The 17201-nt window shown below is 33.0% G+C and overlaps 1 protein-coding gene across 1 annotated transcript in view; it reads right to left on the minus strand.

The window, feature by feature from the left end:
- Nucleotides 1–17201, minus strand: part of LRP1B (LDL receptor related protein 1B) — a 1815754-nt gene that overhangs the window by 198204 nt on the left and 1600349 nt on the right. The window contains exon 60 of the mRNA XM_041739937.1: nucleotides 10646–10845. Coding sequence (XP_041595871.1) covers nucleotides 10646–10845 — 200 coding nt within the window. The remainder of the gene's footprint in view (nucleotides 1–10645; nucleotides 10846–17201) is intronic.

The raw sequence follows: 17201 nt of genomic DNA on the forward strand, positions 1-17201 counted from the left end.
TATTATAAATATTATATTATTATAACGTTTATTATTTAAAAATTACTATAAAAACTTTAGCAATATTTTCTAAAGTTCATAGAATACAGCCACCAAATCCAATGATTATTATTATGAATAAATCAATACAAAGAGTAATTTGAACATTACTTTTTCTTTTTAGTATAAATAATTTATATATTGTTTGGAGGAAAATACCCAAATAGTTGTCACTGTATGACTGACTAAGTTTGGAAATTTAATCTCCTAAAAATTTAAAGTTACAGCATATCAAATAAAATATTAAATTTTGTCATCTTTTTCTTTTTTAATGTATTTGAAGACTCCCATTGCTTATTCTTGGTGCCGTTATACCAAGTAAAGGCTCAAACTCCCTTACACTTGAAATACTGCAAATTTTTTCCAACCTTTTCATTGTTTTTAATCTCTTCTAATCTCTTTTGTGTCAGTCAGGTTTCCTGAAGTGAACAAATAACACATTTTTAAATTATAATTGAAAACAATTTAATAAATGAATTATTTACAATGGTGTGGGCATGGCCAATGGACTGATGATGATGGATTGTATTTTCCTAGGTCTGTTATTACAACCTGGTGAAAGCTATAGCCTAGGGAAAAGAACCATGCAACAAGAACAGTGATCATTCAGTGGAAGAGCTCAGCCAGTGCCAAACCACTGTGGTCAGGCCTGAGGGATGGGAAATAAATAAATATTCCAACATCTTCCTCCATTCACCAATCCGGCAATCCCATGGATTCAATTCAACCTGAAGCGAAGATGACAGAGCCTGGGTGATGCAGTCCACAGAAGTCCACATTCTAACATGTAGGACATTGGCAAAGTGGTAAAGGTAGGATAACCTAGAACTTTGCCCAGTCAATATTTCCAATATTTTTTTAATCTCACATACCTCTCCCCTAATCAAAAATCATCAATGACACCCATTCATAGGCAGTTTGGTGCAAACTTTCAAGCTTGAAGAAAACACCATCTGTCTTCAGAAGAGAGGATCAGGATGTTCATTAATCCTCTATTTCGAGAGACTCTGATACTAACAATTTTCCCTGACATCCTTCTAGAAAAATAATATACAACAAGCTCTGTAGAGAAGCTAGGGCATAAATTAGGGATCAGGGCATGAAAACCCAAAAAGGGAAGAAATGAAACAAAGAAAAACAATTAGAATTGAAAAAATGAGGTGAGGTTAAAGTAAGGATGCAGAAAGAATATAGTCTGGTAAACCCACGATAAAATTAGATGATGGAAGAAAATGGTTTAACATACCAAAGAAAGTGGGAGATCCAAGACAGGGTCAGTTAGTGGGTGGATCATGGTTTTTAGCTTATGAAAAGTGAGAATAGTAAGTGGGAAAAGGGCCTCAGTATACTAATTTCCAGACAATGACTGCTGAGCCATTGGCTGTAGGTACAAAGATCCCATCAAAAAGAAAGTCCTTGATGTAACCTTTGGGCCAAGGACGTTTGTTCTATGTCAGTAATTATGCATTCCCTTCAGTGTTATTGATTGCAGAGTCCTTTTTTGTAAGTATTCCTTCAGAACCATCTATAATAAGATACGAAATATTGCATTTAATATTTGCCTCTATGAACATTTTTCTTGCCTACTCTTTAATGCAGAGTTGCTTAATGGTAATAGTATTATAAACGAAATGGATCCGAAGTCCATTGTTCAAAATGAATAAGGCATTGAGAATTGGCAAGAACACAAAAGATATCCAACTTTTCCAAATATTATGATAGAATTTCAAAATTTATTTTTTCTAATAAAAACATAATCTTTCAAGAAATACACCCATCAGTGAAACCTTAAAGGGGATAAAAAAAATAAATTTCTTCTATTCAGCATATGTCATAGTGTATAGCAGACCTGAGCTGCTACTACTTGGGGGTCTGCTTATATGAGACTGTCTTTTAAATACTGACAAATGTCCAAACAAGAGTTACATGTCCCTCCTTAATGTATTAGTGTATACTGGGACACTCAAATGTATAACTTCTTGAAACAAGTATAATGTATGATGGCAAATATAGAAATTAATGCTGCATTTAGAGTTCTTTAAAGCCATTAGTAAGAGGCTAAAAGCATCATTTGTTCATCTTTTTCTAGTATTTTGCCTCTTATTTTCTACCTTGTCACTTCAAATAATATGTATTCTCTATATAGATTAAGAATATGTGGTTTAGGGACCCCTGCGTGGCTCAGTGGTTTGGCACCTGCCTTTGGCCCAGAGCATGATCCTGGAGTCCTGGGATCGAGTCCCACATCAGGCTCCCTGCATGGAGCCTTCTTCTCCCTCTGCCTGTGTCTCTGCCTCTCTCTCTCTCTGTGTGTGTGTGTGTCTCTCATGAATAAATAAATAAAACCTTAAAAAAAAAGAATATGTGGTTTAATATAATTCAACCACTTTCTGTGTCCCACCTAAATATTTTTAAAGTTATTCATAATAGAGGTCAAATATGACCATTTCAATATTTCACATCTGAAAAAGTATTCCTATGAATAAATGTGAGAGTTTATAAACCAGATGATGCAAATTGTAGTACATTTATTTTGAAAACTAGACTATGCTTATAAATATCATCTCTTGACCAGGACATTGCTCTCTAGCCTCTAAACAAATCAACATTGCTTTGTGTACCTGGTAAACATATAGTCCTGTTGCTTTGAAAGGTTCTGAGATTTTCTTCTGGTGATACAAACCTTCATAGGCATTTGGCAATGTGTTTTTGGAGCCGATTATCAATTATCAATACTAAATTTAGGAGGTATGATACTCCACACACATATACATTAGGAATATGTTTGTTTAAGACTCCTAATGAAAGCTGAAGCCTTAAAAAAAGAGTACTTTGCCTTTGGGACAGATATCATTTGCGCCATTTATATGAATTTAGTATCTCTCTGGTCTTCTCACATTCCTAAAATTATAAAAAATTGTTCTAGAATAAAAACAGAGAAGAGTGTAACATATTTCAAGCATTTTAAAATGTGTTCTAGGTAGTCCTAGGAACAAGTAGGGATAGGTGAGGGAATTGTCCCAGTTCCAACCTCAGCTTCTGTCCCAGTTCCAACATCAGCTAAATTCTTTTAAGAAATGTTAGAAAAACACTGATTAGATAGAAGCTTCTCTGGGTATAAACATGGAACCACACTGTGGCAAAACAACTTGCTTAAATTAGAGTGTAATCTGGACCAAAGCCAGATCTACTGATCCCTAATACCCCACTGCCTCCTATTTAAGATGGATCAGATTGTTGAATGCAGCTGAAAACTCATGCTAGGGTAATACTCAAAATTTTCCACTTAAAAAAATATATGGAACATATGTGGCATTTGCAAAATAATAATCTATTTAAACATATACACAATTTAATGTAACATGTCCTATTCAAGGAACAAAACTGAAAGATATGATTGACACTGAAATTCTAAGACTTTTTAGAAATGGCAGTTAATTTCAATTTATTTTACTGTTTCAGGAACATTTCTATAGTAACTGAATTGTATTCTGCTCCCTTCCATTAACTTTTATTGTATTGTAAACAGCAGCACATCAACACCGTTGGCATAAAATAGCCTATGAAGTCTACTGTTTGTAATGGACTGTAAATGATAGGGATTTTTTTTGAAAGTACTAAAATGAAATATCCTACCAAGAAAGAAACACTCTAGAATATTGTAAAATCAGAGGGTGGTGTTTATTGGATTCCCTCCCTTTTTTGGTGAGTTTCAGTGTATATTTAAATATTCTAAAGATCCAAATGCAAGAGCTACTGAGTTTCAAAATATGTGAGCACACCATGCTCCCTTTATCTTTTTTCTGTGTGTTTCCCCTTCAAAACAAAACCCTCTGTATATATTTTTATGCTATTTCACCAGTAGCATGCTGAGATCTGGATTCCATTTCCAACATTAATTAGATGATCACTGCATGGGTTATGATTTGGATTTTTTAAATCCAAACAGATAACGTCCCCCTCACAACACAAACTCGATTCCCAAAGCAATAAACAAATGTTCGGACAGACTACAGTATTGATATTTCAGTGTGAGGACCTTCAGGTCTAGGAGGATAGAAACAAATGAAGAGCCACAGTCAACATAATTGCATGAAATTTTAAACAATTTGTCCACAAACTAAAAGACAGTTCAGCAATAAACTGTAGTTTGGAATCATACCCAATGATTATTCTTCAGAGAAATTAGCAGTTATGAGTATATATTTTTCCAGCATTCTGGATAAAATATGTACATGACCAACTGACTTAACACAAGGTTAAATCATTCAAGGATACAAAGAAGAGTATTATGAAAACAATTACTAGAACAAATAGGTTTTATTCATTTATTTTTAGAACAAATAAATTGTAAAACTCAAGGTCAAACATTTCTTTTTCTTAGCTCACCCTATTGTTCATACTGATCACAAACTATTCTCAGCCTTTTTGTCAAGAAAATAGCTACCTCTCTAAGATATCTCAACCTCAATGGCACATCTAACAGAATATGAAGAAAATAAAATCTGAAGTAATGTAGTTTAATACAAGCAGTAACAATGAAATTTTGTTCTAAAGACTAAAATTTTCAGGAATTTAATTTTCTTTTCATTAAATGGAAAACAAAGCCTCTGAGTTACAGTACATATGCAAAATTATCACTGAAATTCTTCCTCAGGAAATATTGTATAGACTATTTTATAAATACTATATTGTATAAACTATTTTATAAATACTCCATTCTAAGAAGATTGCACTCTTCAGAATGCATGAAATTGATGACAAAAGATCTTTACTTTGGTCAAATTTCAGAGGTTCTGTGGCATGGATTTCCAAATAAGATCTGGAAGTTTTCCTATAGGCTGGAGATAGAGCTAGTTTGGAAATAACAGACCCTAACATTGAACTATCCCACTAAAGCAGGGTGTACGTTTTTAAGCAACATTACTTCCCCTTTACAATCCCAAATAGACTGTTCAAAAGAAAACAACAGGCCCCAAAATGGATCACTATGGTTAAGCCCCCAAGTCAGTAAGCCAGACTTAATGCTGAATCTAACTACAGTTTCAATCCCCTTGAAATGTCACTTTTAACCAATCAACATAGGAATTTCCTGGTCAGCACCAGGAAATCAACGGATAGATCCCTTCCATCCCTCTTAGGAGGGCAACCTTGCCTAAAACAATGGATTCTGTGCTAATAATTTCCTTTTATCCACTCCCCCTCTACCTTTAAAAATCTTTCCTTCTGTAGCTCTTTAGAGCTCCCCTCACTTGCTAGACAAGAAGCTGCCTGATTGATGAATCAACTAATAAAATGAGATTTTTGAAATTTACCTTTTTAAAAATTTCAGTAATACCAGAGAACATGAATTTAATAAGATACATGCTTTCTTTTACAGTAATTGTGTTCTGGTGACTCAATTTTTTATTTCCTTGTTTCTCACATATTTTGCAATTTAGCTACATCCAGTATTTAAATCAATCTGAAAAAATTCAAGTATGGATATACCTTTATTTGTATAAGTATTTATTTGTGCTGTTAATTGTTGCCTTTACAAGAGACAACAGGCAGGTTCGTTCAGTCAATTATCTGCTCAGAAATGCAGCTGTGTGGAAATGGAAGGAAAGCAGGCTTTGCAACCAGTTAGGCCTGAGTTCAAATTCTGATTCTCCTGATTACTAATTGTTTGACTTTTCACAATTTTTTTAATCTCTATTACCCTATTTGCTTGCTGCAAAATGGCTCTCATGGTGCTTTACCCAGTGTTTGTTGATGGAATGACTAAAACAGCATGTGTTGCATCAAGCACAGTTCCTTGAACACAGTAAACTTCAGAGAGAAGTATGACTTTGTAAGAGGAGAGTTCCAGTTCTTGGAACCCCAGCAGCAGACTAAGAAAATTTCCACTGAATGCCAAAAAATAATACACACACACACACACACACACACACACACACACATCTAATATCATGTAATGACCAAGAATATAGGTTTTCTCCCCTTTGGCTGATTTAATCAGTTTACAACTGTTCTACTTTAAAAGATGCTAATAACTTTTGCAATAATATTCAGAGAGAACTGAGGATTGGACTGTAATTTGAAATTTTCACAAAGACTAAGTAGGAAGCATTTGTGCATCACAGACCTCTAGCCTCTCTCAGGCTTAAATTGAAGACCAACCTGAGGTTAAAACTGCATGATCTGGCAAACATTCTGTAAAGGTTGTGTGATCCACTCAACGAGAGGCTTAGAATTTTAGTTCTGGAATTCTCCTTTGATGCCATTTCCCCCTCTGCCCCAACATCCTTATTTCCACAGATGAGACAACTGAAATCTAGGGAAATTACCTACACCTTTTGTGGTGAAAAAGCTAGTCAGCAGTACCTCCTACCCCACATTGCAGTCACTTGCAATCTTTCTTCTAGATAAATTATCAAGAGTTCTGAAATGCTTTTTAGGGAAAGATACAATGGAGATTGTTGAATCATAGCCTTAGAATTCCTCTTATGTTGACCCTTTTGTTAAAATTAATGTACCTCTCATCAAAACAGAGCTTTTCAAAAAGAGTCTCTAAGTTATGCTTAGTTTGGTACTTTTAAAATGTACAAATATACATGAAACTAGTAAGTCATCAAAATGATGTTATTTTTCCCTAGCTAAATGGATGGTGACATAAAATATTGCAAGTGGACCACCACTATTTCTGCTAGTTTAAGCTTACAGATGCCCCTCTCCTATTTTCTTTTCTTTTCTGTTTTTCTTACCAAATAACTTCTGAGTGTGATACTTTATCCCTATTCCCACAGCTATAATCACTTTCAGTATTTTCTCTTAAAATATTTTAACAGCCTCTAAATTGGTTACCCTTCTAGGGTCTTTCATTTTCCATGCTGCTGTAAAGTCTAATGATAGCACTCTATCAACTAAATACCATCAATGGCTCCCTATGACCTAAAGGATAAATTCCAAATTACTTAGCACACAAGACCTGTCACAATCTGGCCCATATTTGCCCTTATTTATCTAGTGACATTATCTCTCTCTCATACAACTTCCAGTCAGAGCCAAGTTGTATAAACCCCATGCTATTTCAAGACTCTATTACATCTTTGCACACGCTGTTCCCTCTGTGTGAAGAATCCTTTATACATTTCTCCATATGGAGAACTTGTACTAAATCTCTCAGATTTCTCAGATTCCCTTACTTCAGCAATGGCTTTTCTACTCCTCCCTGTATTTCAGAATATTTTTTATATTCCTCTAATCCCAATCTAATTTATGTTTTTGCTTACATATCAGTTGTTTTCCCCATTACCTACAAGGCCTTTAAAAACACAAACATATTCATCTTTGTAACTTGAGGGCCTAGCACAATGCATGAGAGAGACATCAGTGTTTGTTGAATGAATACATGAATGAATGTATGGGCAGATCTAAAGGGAAGAAATCAGAGAAACTTAAAAAAAATGAACTAATGGAAATTTGATTTAAAATAAACTGTTTGACTCAGTCATCCAGTAGCATGTATAATATTCTACAGCATCGTTATATTAAACCACATTATTATATATTAGTTCTAGTAAAAACCAGAAGAATGATATAAACAGGCATTAGGAAGAGGTTCACATGGCTAAGATTGCATCTAGATGCTCCTAAGCTGGCAAAATGACTGTTTTTTTGTTTGTTTGTTTGTTTATTTAATTTTGCAATGTGGTATTTAGACCAGGTAGGAAAGTGGTTTGGGGTACGGGAGGTAGCAGAGAAAGATGGATGGAACTTCTTTAGCAAATTGTAAGTCACATGTACCCTGGAGGTAATCTGATCTATTGTTTAGGGCACAGAATTCTGAATTTTAGAAGTTCTTAGGTTGGATAAGTAATAGAAAATTAATGCTTCATTATGAAATTATTGCATGGTTAAATTGCAATATGCTTGTAGAAAAAAAATCTGTCAGGGTTTATTTTTCTCTGCTATTATAATTTGCTTTTCAAAAAGAGCCATAATTTTGAAATTTCTCATATGTCTTTCATGCTCTCAAATTATTTGGTCATGAATGGCCTACCGCACTTTTTTGATAAATTTTGTTTCTACTCTTAACAAGCAGAATAAATGAGAACAATAACACGAGTCTGGTTAACAGAAAAAGAGATCAGTGACCAAACAAACACAAAAGTTATTATTAACGTCAAAGTCTCAATTTCCACCTCCACATACATAATTAAGAGACCACAGCGTTCTTTATGTCTTTAGGGGGAAAGTGTTAGGGGTAAAAAACACTACTCCTCTTCACATACATGGGAAATGAATGGCTCTTTTCTCATTGGCTGTGGAGTTGGCATAATTTTGGCCACCTACAATTAGTAGCTCATTAGTGACTACTAGGTAATTGTTGGCTTCCATTCAGATATTGGCAGATGCCTGATAAGACACTTAATGAATTTTTCATTAGTCTTTCTGAGAAAGTCTTCAAGGGAAAAAAATACTTCTGATTGCAGCAGCTCTTTCCGTTTCTTTTGCTACCCCCTTGAGCCCCCAAGTATTTTCAAAATCAAATTTTAAAATGTTAACAACATCATACCTGGGTATCTCTCAGGCAAGCATTTTACTCTCATAAATTTAGTGCTATTTCTCCGTTACATATGTGGCTCTACCCAAAGTTACCACCAGTAACATGATTGCAAGACACTTCACTTATATGCATTTAATTTTGTCAAAGTTTTCAAAGCATTAGTCACCCACATATCTGACATAATTTCTAACTAACGAATAGGGGAAGGAGACAGTAATTTCTAATAGACAACATTTTTAACTGCAATTTGTGTTCAAACTGAAAGTCTTGAGTGAAATTAGGCAAATATTTGATGTTGTAATAAATTTTTAACATTCATTTATCTAACAAAAATGATTTAAATTTTATTGTACAGTGGAAATTTTTAGCAGAAAGTAAGGCATTCACAACCACCTAGCACTTTATAGAGATGCTGAAAATAGATGGTTCATAGTTACATGGGGAAAATACTGATTGCCACAATAAAACTTTCAATTATATCATCTAAGAATGTTGCAGAACATTTCATTATTGATTCTTCAGAGAAGATATAACTGCTGAATGCTAAGTGTGGTTTTGATTTGTCAACATTACTTTTGCTGTAATTAAAATCCTAAAGTCATCTTTAAATAATTCTTCACTCAAATTGCATCCTGATGAGTTTCTTTATCTCTATAATTGGATTGCCAACACCTAAATAAGTGACTCATCCAACTGCACTTGTGATATCTCAATGTTGTTGCCCCTAAAAAAGCACCTCTAAAAGCTTTCGCCAGCATTTTTAGTTAGAATGATATATTTGTTTAAATATTACTGAGAGGGACATTGGCAAAAATCATTAAATGTGTGACTTCAGTGACTTTTATCTCTTGTTTATTTACTTATTTATATATTCAGTGGCTTCATGCTTTTCAAGACTCCACACTGGCACACTTTTACATGGCCTCGCCTGACAATGAGATTATCAATAATCCTCTCCTACCATCTACCCCCTTGCCCTCTTCCCCAGGGTTTTGTTCTAAGCTTGCTGTCAGAGAAGAAAGCAGCTTGAGAAGTTGAACCAGGCTATTATGTGGGCTTCCTCTGGGACCTCTCCGTGAAAATTGTGCTCTTACTGTTTGAAGATAAAAACACCTAATAACAAAGGTGACATTAGGTCAATAAAGATCAATTAAAAAAAGAGCATTTATCTTCATTCTGGGAAAAATCTCATCTTTACACATCTAAAATATTTTGAGTGTACAGGGGAATCATTTGTGGTTTCTGTTGCATCCTGTCATCTCTGGATGCACCCTTTCTCCTTCCGCATGTCCTTCTCCAATGCTCTTTCGAAATCCCTCATCCCATCTCCTCAAAGACTTCCTTCCCCCTCATCCCTAATCCTAGTGTCACTTTCCTCATATCCAATTGCTTCATTCTCTTCCTTTATATTTACAGTTTTATAATCTACTCAGTAATGAAAAATAGAAAAAAAATGTATCTGTAGAATTTTACATTTGTTGATATTCAAATGATTTCCTGAACGTTACTGTAATTTGAAAGCTGTTTTCCATGTTAAGTTTTGTGGCCACTGTTGATTAGATAACAATAAATTTAATCATATGTACAGTATAATCGATAACTTTTAAATATGATTACCTTACTGTCTTTAAAGAATTGTACTTAGTATTTTTAAAACACCAAGCCCTACCAGAAGGATAATAACCTTATGTGTATAAGCAAATAACCTGTTTCAATTCAGTTACGATGTATGTGTATATTAAAAAAGAAGAACATTGTTCATTTACTATAAAAAGTATGCAGAAACATACAATTAGAGAAAATATTGTCAAAATGATTTTTATACATGATCACAGCAGTTCTGAATAAATACACCTAATTCTTATTTATCAATATTGTTATAAAGGAGTATAGTAGTGTAATCTTGAATTGTAAAATGTATTTAAGATAAATTATAATGAATACATATAATTGTGTATATATTTTCTTTTTTTTTTTTTGAAGTGTGTACTTATTTTCTAAACAAATAATTTATGTACTGTTAAAGTACTGAGTCATTTGTGCTACTGGACCAACCTTTGTGTCTCTGAGATCCATCCATGTTGCTAAATTCAATGTGATTTTCATCAGCCCAGTAGAGTCTATGGTTGACATAATCTATTGTTAATGCCATAGGTCTAGAAATCTTGGTTTCTATGACAACACTCTGATTGGTTCCATCCATTCCAACACGGCCAATGTGAGGGTACTCACAGCAGTCAATCCAATACAAATACCTAGGAAAGAAAATCAATAGCCATTTTGTTTACAGACACTCAGAGAGTAAAACATCACACAATATTTCACTTATTAACTCAGCTATTCCCAAATTAAGTCTTGGTATCTCTTTGAATTGTAACTTCTAAGAAGTATATTTTAATGCAAGCTTTTCTTATGATTTTCATTAAACATAGAGTCCATTGAAATATCCATATAACTTTAAATATCTTTCCTTTAGCACATAAGCCTATATATATTATATATCATATGATATTTCTCAAGTGTTAACAAATCACAGATGTGTAAAAATAACAGAGGTTAGCCTTCAAGTTGCATCTGCAATGTTGGAGGAATAATACTATCCAGATGTAGTTTTTTTCTTCTTTTTAGTTCATTATCAATGAAAAGTTCAAAATGATTCATGGGAGAGTACATTATATTTGCCTGAATCTGCATTATTCAATGTGGTAGCCTTGTGATTATCAACATTTAAATAGATTAGAATCATATAAAATTAAATGAACTAGATTGTTCCTCAGTCACACTAGCCACATTCCAAGTACTCAATAACCATATGTCTCCCAGGACACCTGGGTGGCTCAGTGGTTGCGCATCTGCCTTCAGCTCAGGGCGTGATCCCTGAGTCCTGAGATGGAGCCCACATCAGGCTCCCTGCATGGAGCTTGCTTCTCCCTCTACCTCTCTTTCTCTGTGTGTCTCATGAATAAACAAATAAATAAAATATTTTTTAAAAAAGAAAAACAACATAGGTCAGGTGGCTACCATATTCAACAGCATGGATATAGACCACTTCCATGACCTCAGAAAGTTCTATTAGATAGTGCTGATTTCAATTATGTTATTGGAAGTTCTAGAGTAAGGCATTTCAGACAGCAGTTAAAAAATAATAAAGGGAAGAAAATTATATTGAACTAAGACTGAGTTAAATATAAATATTGCACCTCAGTAAAATGTAAATAATGTGTAAGTGACAAATTACTGAGAAATTTCTATTTAATTAAACCATTAATTTTTTTTTCTCAAGTAGAAAAAGTCACTTTATCTTGTTGAATATGTTTCTTCTCTACATAACTCAAGATTTGAGTTAGAGGATACTTAATATCTTTTTCACATTCTAACACTAAAACCAAAACTTATTAAGCTAATTATTTTCCCCAGATCCATTGTTTTCTTTTGAGTAAGTATAGAATCATTGGCAATTAATTCTTCAAAATTGGAAGATGTGTAATTAAAATAATATGGTGTGAAGATTATTCTGTATGGTTTATAACTGGTATACTTAGTTTAAAATCAAAATGTTCCTTAAAGAAAAATTTTCCTTATACATTCTCATACTGATAATTGGATCCCCAAAAATGATAACAAAAAGGCAGAAGATGGTGGATTATAAAGATAATTTTAAAAGTTCTTTACTTGGAAAAATATCATTAAAATCATAATTAAGCATCGTATTTAAAAATAAGAAATATATATCTGGTATATATAAACAAAACGTAGACATTTGTGGGCAGAGATTCAAAGAGAGCTCTGAATGAGAATTTAAAAGCAAATTTGAGTCTGGGAATAACCACAGTCAAGTTTGAATAGAGCAATATTGGGATTGCTATCTAGTGCTTATGTATATCTATGTTAGTTCTGAACAAATTTGAAAATCTCAAATCACAAGATAATAATAGAAACCAAGCCTTCTAGAAATTGATTAAATATACTGTTTCTTTATATTTTGAATTATTTTATTATTTAAATCTTGGATTATTATATTATTATTTTGAAAGCAAACATATGTCAGCAAAATACAGCTAGGAAAACACACAATCCATTCTTTTCTAGCAAATTTATGGAGGTGCACCTTGCTGTCTATACTAGAGATAATGGCTAGATAAAATATAGATGAAGAAACTGAATCAGAAAGAAGTAAAAATGCAAAGATAGTTTATCTCATTGAAATCAGAACATTCTTTCTTGCCTAACTGACTCTGAATCTTGGAACACTAACAGCAATTTTTTCCCCTAATAGATAATATGTATATACACCAGTTTCTCTCACACATGTTAGATATGACCAAATATATTTGGGCTTCCATACAGCCATGCTGTTTTTGAGAACTGAATGCAAACAACGAAAAAATTAAAGCAGTATTTCAGTAACATTCTCTACCATTACAAAGAACATGTTCAATTTGGCTTAATTAGAGGCAGTATTCATATTTCTATTTAGCTATTTACCTTATATGTGCTTGCACTTGTAATTTAAACATCCTAAAGGTAAAATATTAAATAAATAATAAATAAATAAATAAATAATAAAGTTTTCTCCATAAAATGCTATCAATAAAGTATTACAAATTATTAGATGTGAATAATAATGTTTTTAGGGAGTCATTAAGTAAATTATGAATTACAAATGGTCTGACCTCCGTTATTAACAGTTTAAAATTTTTATTTTCTGTAACTTGGACCTTCTCTTTTTTTCTCTCTCTCTTTTTGGCTAGTCTTATTACCATCTTGAACCAAGATACCAAGAACAGGACTCCATACTTCATGGAGTTTGACATCTGTTACATCATTCTCAGAAAGTTTGTGAAAGAGTTCCCAGCCCAAAATCCTGTCACTGGCATTTCAGCTCTCTTTAAAAAAAAGCACAACATACTTCTCTCAATCACTCTTTACCATTGAAATGTGTGTCAGTTCAGCTCTAGTTGGAGTATTTACAGTCCGAAATTTTCATTTTGTGCTTTCATGAAATCACTGGAAGAGATCATTCCTCTTCACTTACACAGACTTTTTCATATAGACATAATTCACGTTACCCCTCCGTTCTCCACAAATTCTTCCTTGATCACATTTTTCAAGATAGAATTCAATATTGAACATGTTTGAGAAATACTTTAACAAAGTAAGCATCATTTCTTTTTATTGTGAGAACTTTTAGGATGCTTTAATACAACGTGGTGCTTCTCTCAGAGGGAGGTATGGTATCCCTTTCTTATCACATAGTCTTAAGTGATAGCATTTATTTTCCTAGGGCAGTTCACAGGGAACACACTTTGGGAAACTGTGCTTTAGTTCTTTCTGGTCTACAGAATTACTTTTATTTACAGCATGTGTATCTGAACAATTCATATATTGTGAACATATATCGTGAACAAACGACTAATGATGTAGATTCTCAGGCCTCATAATCAGAGAACCTACCTTGATTAACTCAGCTGGTGTTAACAACTCTAAGAATCCCTAGAGCCATTCTTAAGTCAATTGAGTACCATATTTTGAAACAATAATTTTCAAAGGCCATATTATGTACCAGATACTTCTTAGAACTGGGAACACGGAGGTAAACAGATATGATTTTTGCCTTTAAAGATCTCTCCGTGAATACAATAGAGATGGATGTAAAACAAATTAAAAAAAAGTATCATGATAAAACTACTTTACTATGGAGGCACAAAAGAGGGAATAATAATTTTACCAAGATGGAAGAAAGCATGAAAGAAATATTGTGCTTACTAATAGTTCTTTGAACATAAATTTTATCTTCATAGCTACATTATAAAGATAGAAGAATCCTTATCTCCTTCCGATTTTAGAACAAAATATAACTTAATTAAAGATTTTAATGCTGTAACAGGATCATGTAGCTGAAGACCCTTATTTTACTGATAAACTGAGACCATACAAGATTATGTGTGTTGTCATAGCCTATTATGATAGTGATACAGTTGAAACAGGCTCAGGTCTCTAGATTTATAGATTATCTTTTTCTCTAAGCAGCATTATGTAGACTCTTAAGGAAACATGTTCTAGAAACAGATTAATCGGGTTCAAATTTCAGGTCCACCTATTACTAGCTGTGTGAATCTGGACAGTTTAATTAGCCTTCTTGAGCCTGCATTTATTCACATGTTGAAAAGAATAATAATAGTTCCTCATAAGATCACCATGAGGATTAAATAACAGAATATAGGAGCAAATTTATAAGACTGAGAAACATGGAATAATAGTTTACCAAATATTAGCTTTTATTTTTATCTGTACTAGATATGTAATATATATTTCATATATGTCTGTACACCCTCTCTCTATATATATATATTGGTTTAGTAATATCCACCTGATAGGTGACCTGTTGCATCTGGATACTATCTATAGTACTATATAATTTGTCTGGGTTTTGTGTGTTATTACATGATTTGTCTATTTAAGTACTCATCAACCAAAAGAATATTATGAAAATACTCTATCGCATTGAAGAAAACTATAGTTTAACTCTTTTCAGGTGTGAATGAATCTTCATAGACACAGAATTTCTCTCCTCATAGGTAGCTATCTTCTGATGGCTGAATTTCATTTCCTTTTCCATACTTAAGCCCTGTTACCATAACTTTTTTCAAGTTTTTCAATAAGTCTATTCCAGATATTCTGGTAACTTTAACATCTGAAATTCAACTTCTTAAAAACTACTTAAGTACAGATTTGCTGTAAATAATTAAAGCTGACAAATGAAAACGTCTGTGCAAATGTCAAAAGGAGAGTTCCAAATTTCATCCATATAATATATAATGTTTACCTAAGATCACATCTGAAAAACCTCAGTCCCAAATAATATCTATTCCGTAAGTTATAACAAGTGTCAACATAGAAAACAATGTTTACTGTAACAATAACAGGCTTCTGTGGTTCCTGAGGATATCTTTTATAGTTTAATATAATATACTATATTTCTTTAAAAAATTAAAATAGAAGTGTGCTCTCAGTTTTTATTGTGCTCTTTTTTTCTGAATTCAGGGAATATACTCAGAGACATTGCTTTCAACTGCAATTATTTTGATTTTGAGTTGTAAATTAATTTCTGTTATTCATTTCCTATTGTTTTTGACTAAATATGGGAATATAGGTTTAAAGTTGGTAGAGGGAGGATTTTTTTTATGTGATTGTTTATTTTAATAAAATGTTTCCCCAAAGAAATAAAAAACTGAGCTTTCATTCCTGGTATGCCTTTCATTCCCTCACAACAAAAGTTCCCTTATGACTTTTATCCTTGAAACATGCAGGTTATTTACATACTGATGTATTGGTTTGGGCAATGATGCAGGTACAATGTCCCTGTAGCTATAACCCTATTTGCTGTGTACATGCAGTTGCCCATTTATTATTTCCTTCTGCAGAGAATTTAATGATATTTGTGTTTGACGGAGCCAGTGATCAAGCCATGGCCTTTTTTTTTTTTTTTTAAGCCATGGTCTTTTTGCTAAAAGTGCTCACTTTCTAAGATGGAGAGATAGACATTTACACCAATAATAGTCATATGTACACCTGCAACTAATAAAATGTTTTATGTCAATTTTGGTTTTCAAAATAATTAAAAATAAAATATAAAAAGTCATGTAATGGTATGTGTTCAATATGTGGGGACTTCTTAGGCACAATTGGGGAATGTTTCACAGAGGAAATGATATTTTCTGCTGTGTTTGGAAAAATGGGAAGTTATTCCAACTAGAGGAAAATCAGAAGAGCACCCTAGGAAGAAAGAACGGCATAAGGGAAGATACAGAAATACGAAATGCATCTTTTCCAAATTTATTTGCATTATCATTATTCAGGTTGGCAGTAAGGGATACATAGACTGAGTTAAATATGAGTCCTTCAATATATTTTCATTAAAATATATTTAAAATTCAAAATAGCACCCAGTATTATTCTTTTGTGTTATTATTAGCAAACTATTAGAAAAAGAATCCAGACAAAAATATCCTTAATAATAAGGTCTGGTTATAACACTTTTATTTATTTCCAAAAAACTCATATCTACAGTTTAAATTTTATAAAATGTCTAATTATTAAAGTGGAAGAAAATATAGTTTTGTCTTCTTATGTTCGTTTTCTTATCCCTGTCTGTATGGCTCTTGAAAAGCGTGCTCATGATCTAAGATAATTTTGTTACTACAGATTCTAATGTGCTATAATGGGAAAAGCATGGGACTAAAGCTTGAAAATTGGGTTGAATCCCCAATTTAATATCGTACTACCGAAATGATCTTGAGAAAATCACTTGGCCATTTTGAGGCTGGATGTTCTTATCTGTACTTTAGGATAATAGTAAAAATAATAATATTTTTCTCCCAGACTCTGAGGAAACAGTAGAATAACTAAAGTGATAAAATTCAGACAGTTTTCAAATTCATAGAATCTAGAGAAGCAGTTATCTTCTTTGTCATTATTATTACATGAGAACTCCAATCCCAAGAGGTTTATAAACTGATCATCTCCCCTTCTTATCTATGCCCCTCTCCTGATCCCTCATATCTAGGGAGACCTTCCTCTATTTACCTGTTTGCCTGAGCCAGAAGTCTTA

Source organism: Vulpes lagopus, chromosome 24 (genome assembly GCF_018345385.1).
Source record: "Vulpes lagopus strain Blue_001 chromosome 24, ASM1834538v1, whole genome shotgun sequence".
Taxonomy (NCBI): Eukaryota; Metazoa; Chordata; class Mammalia; order Carnivora; family Canidae; genus Vulpes; species Vulpes lagopus.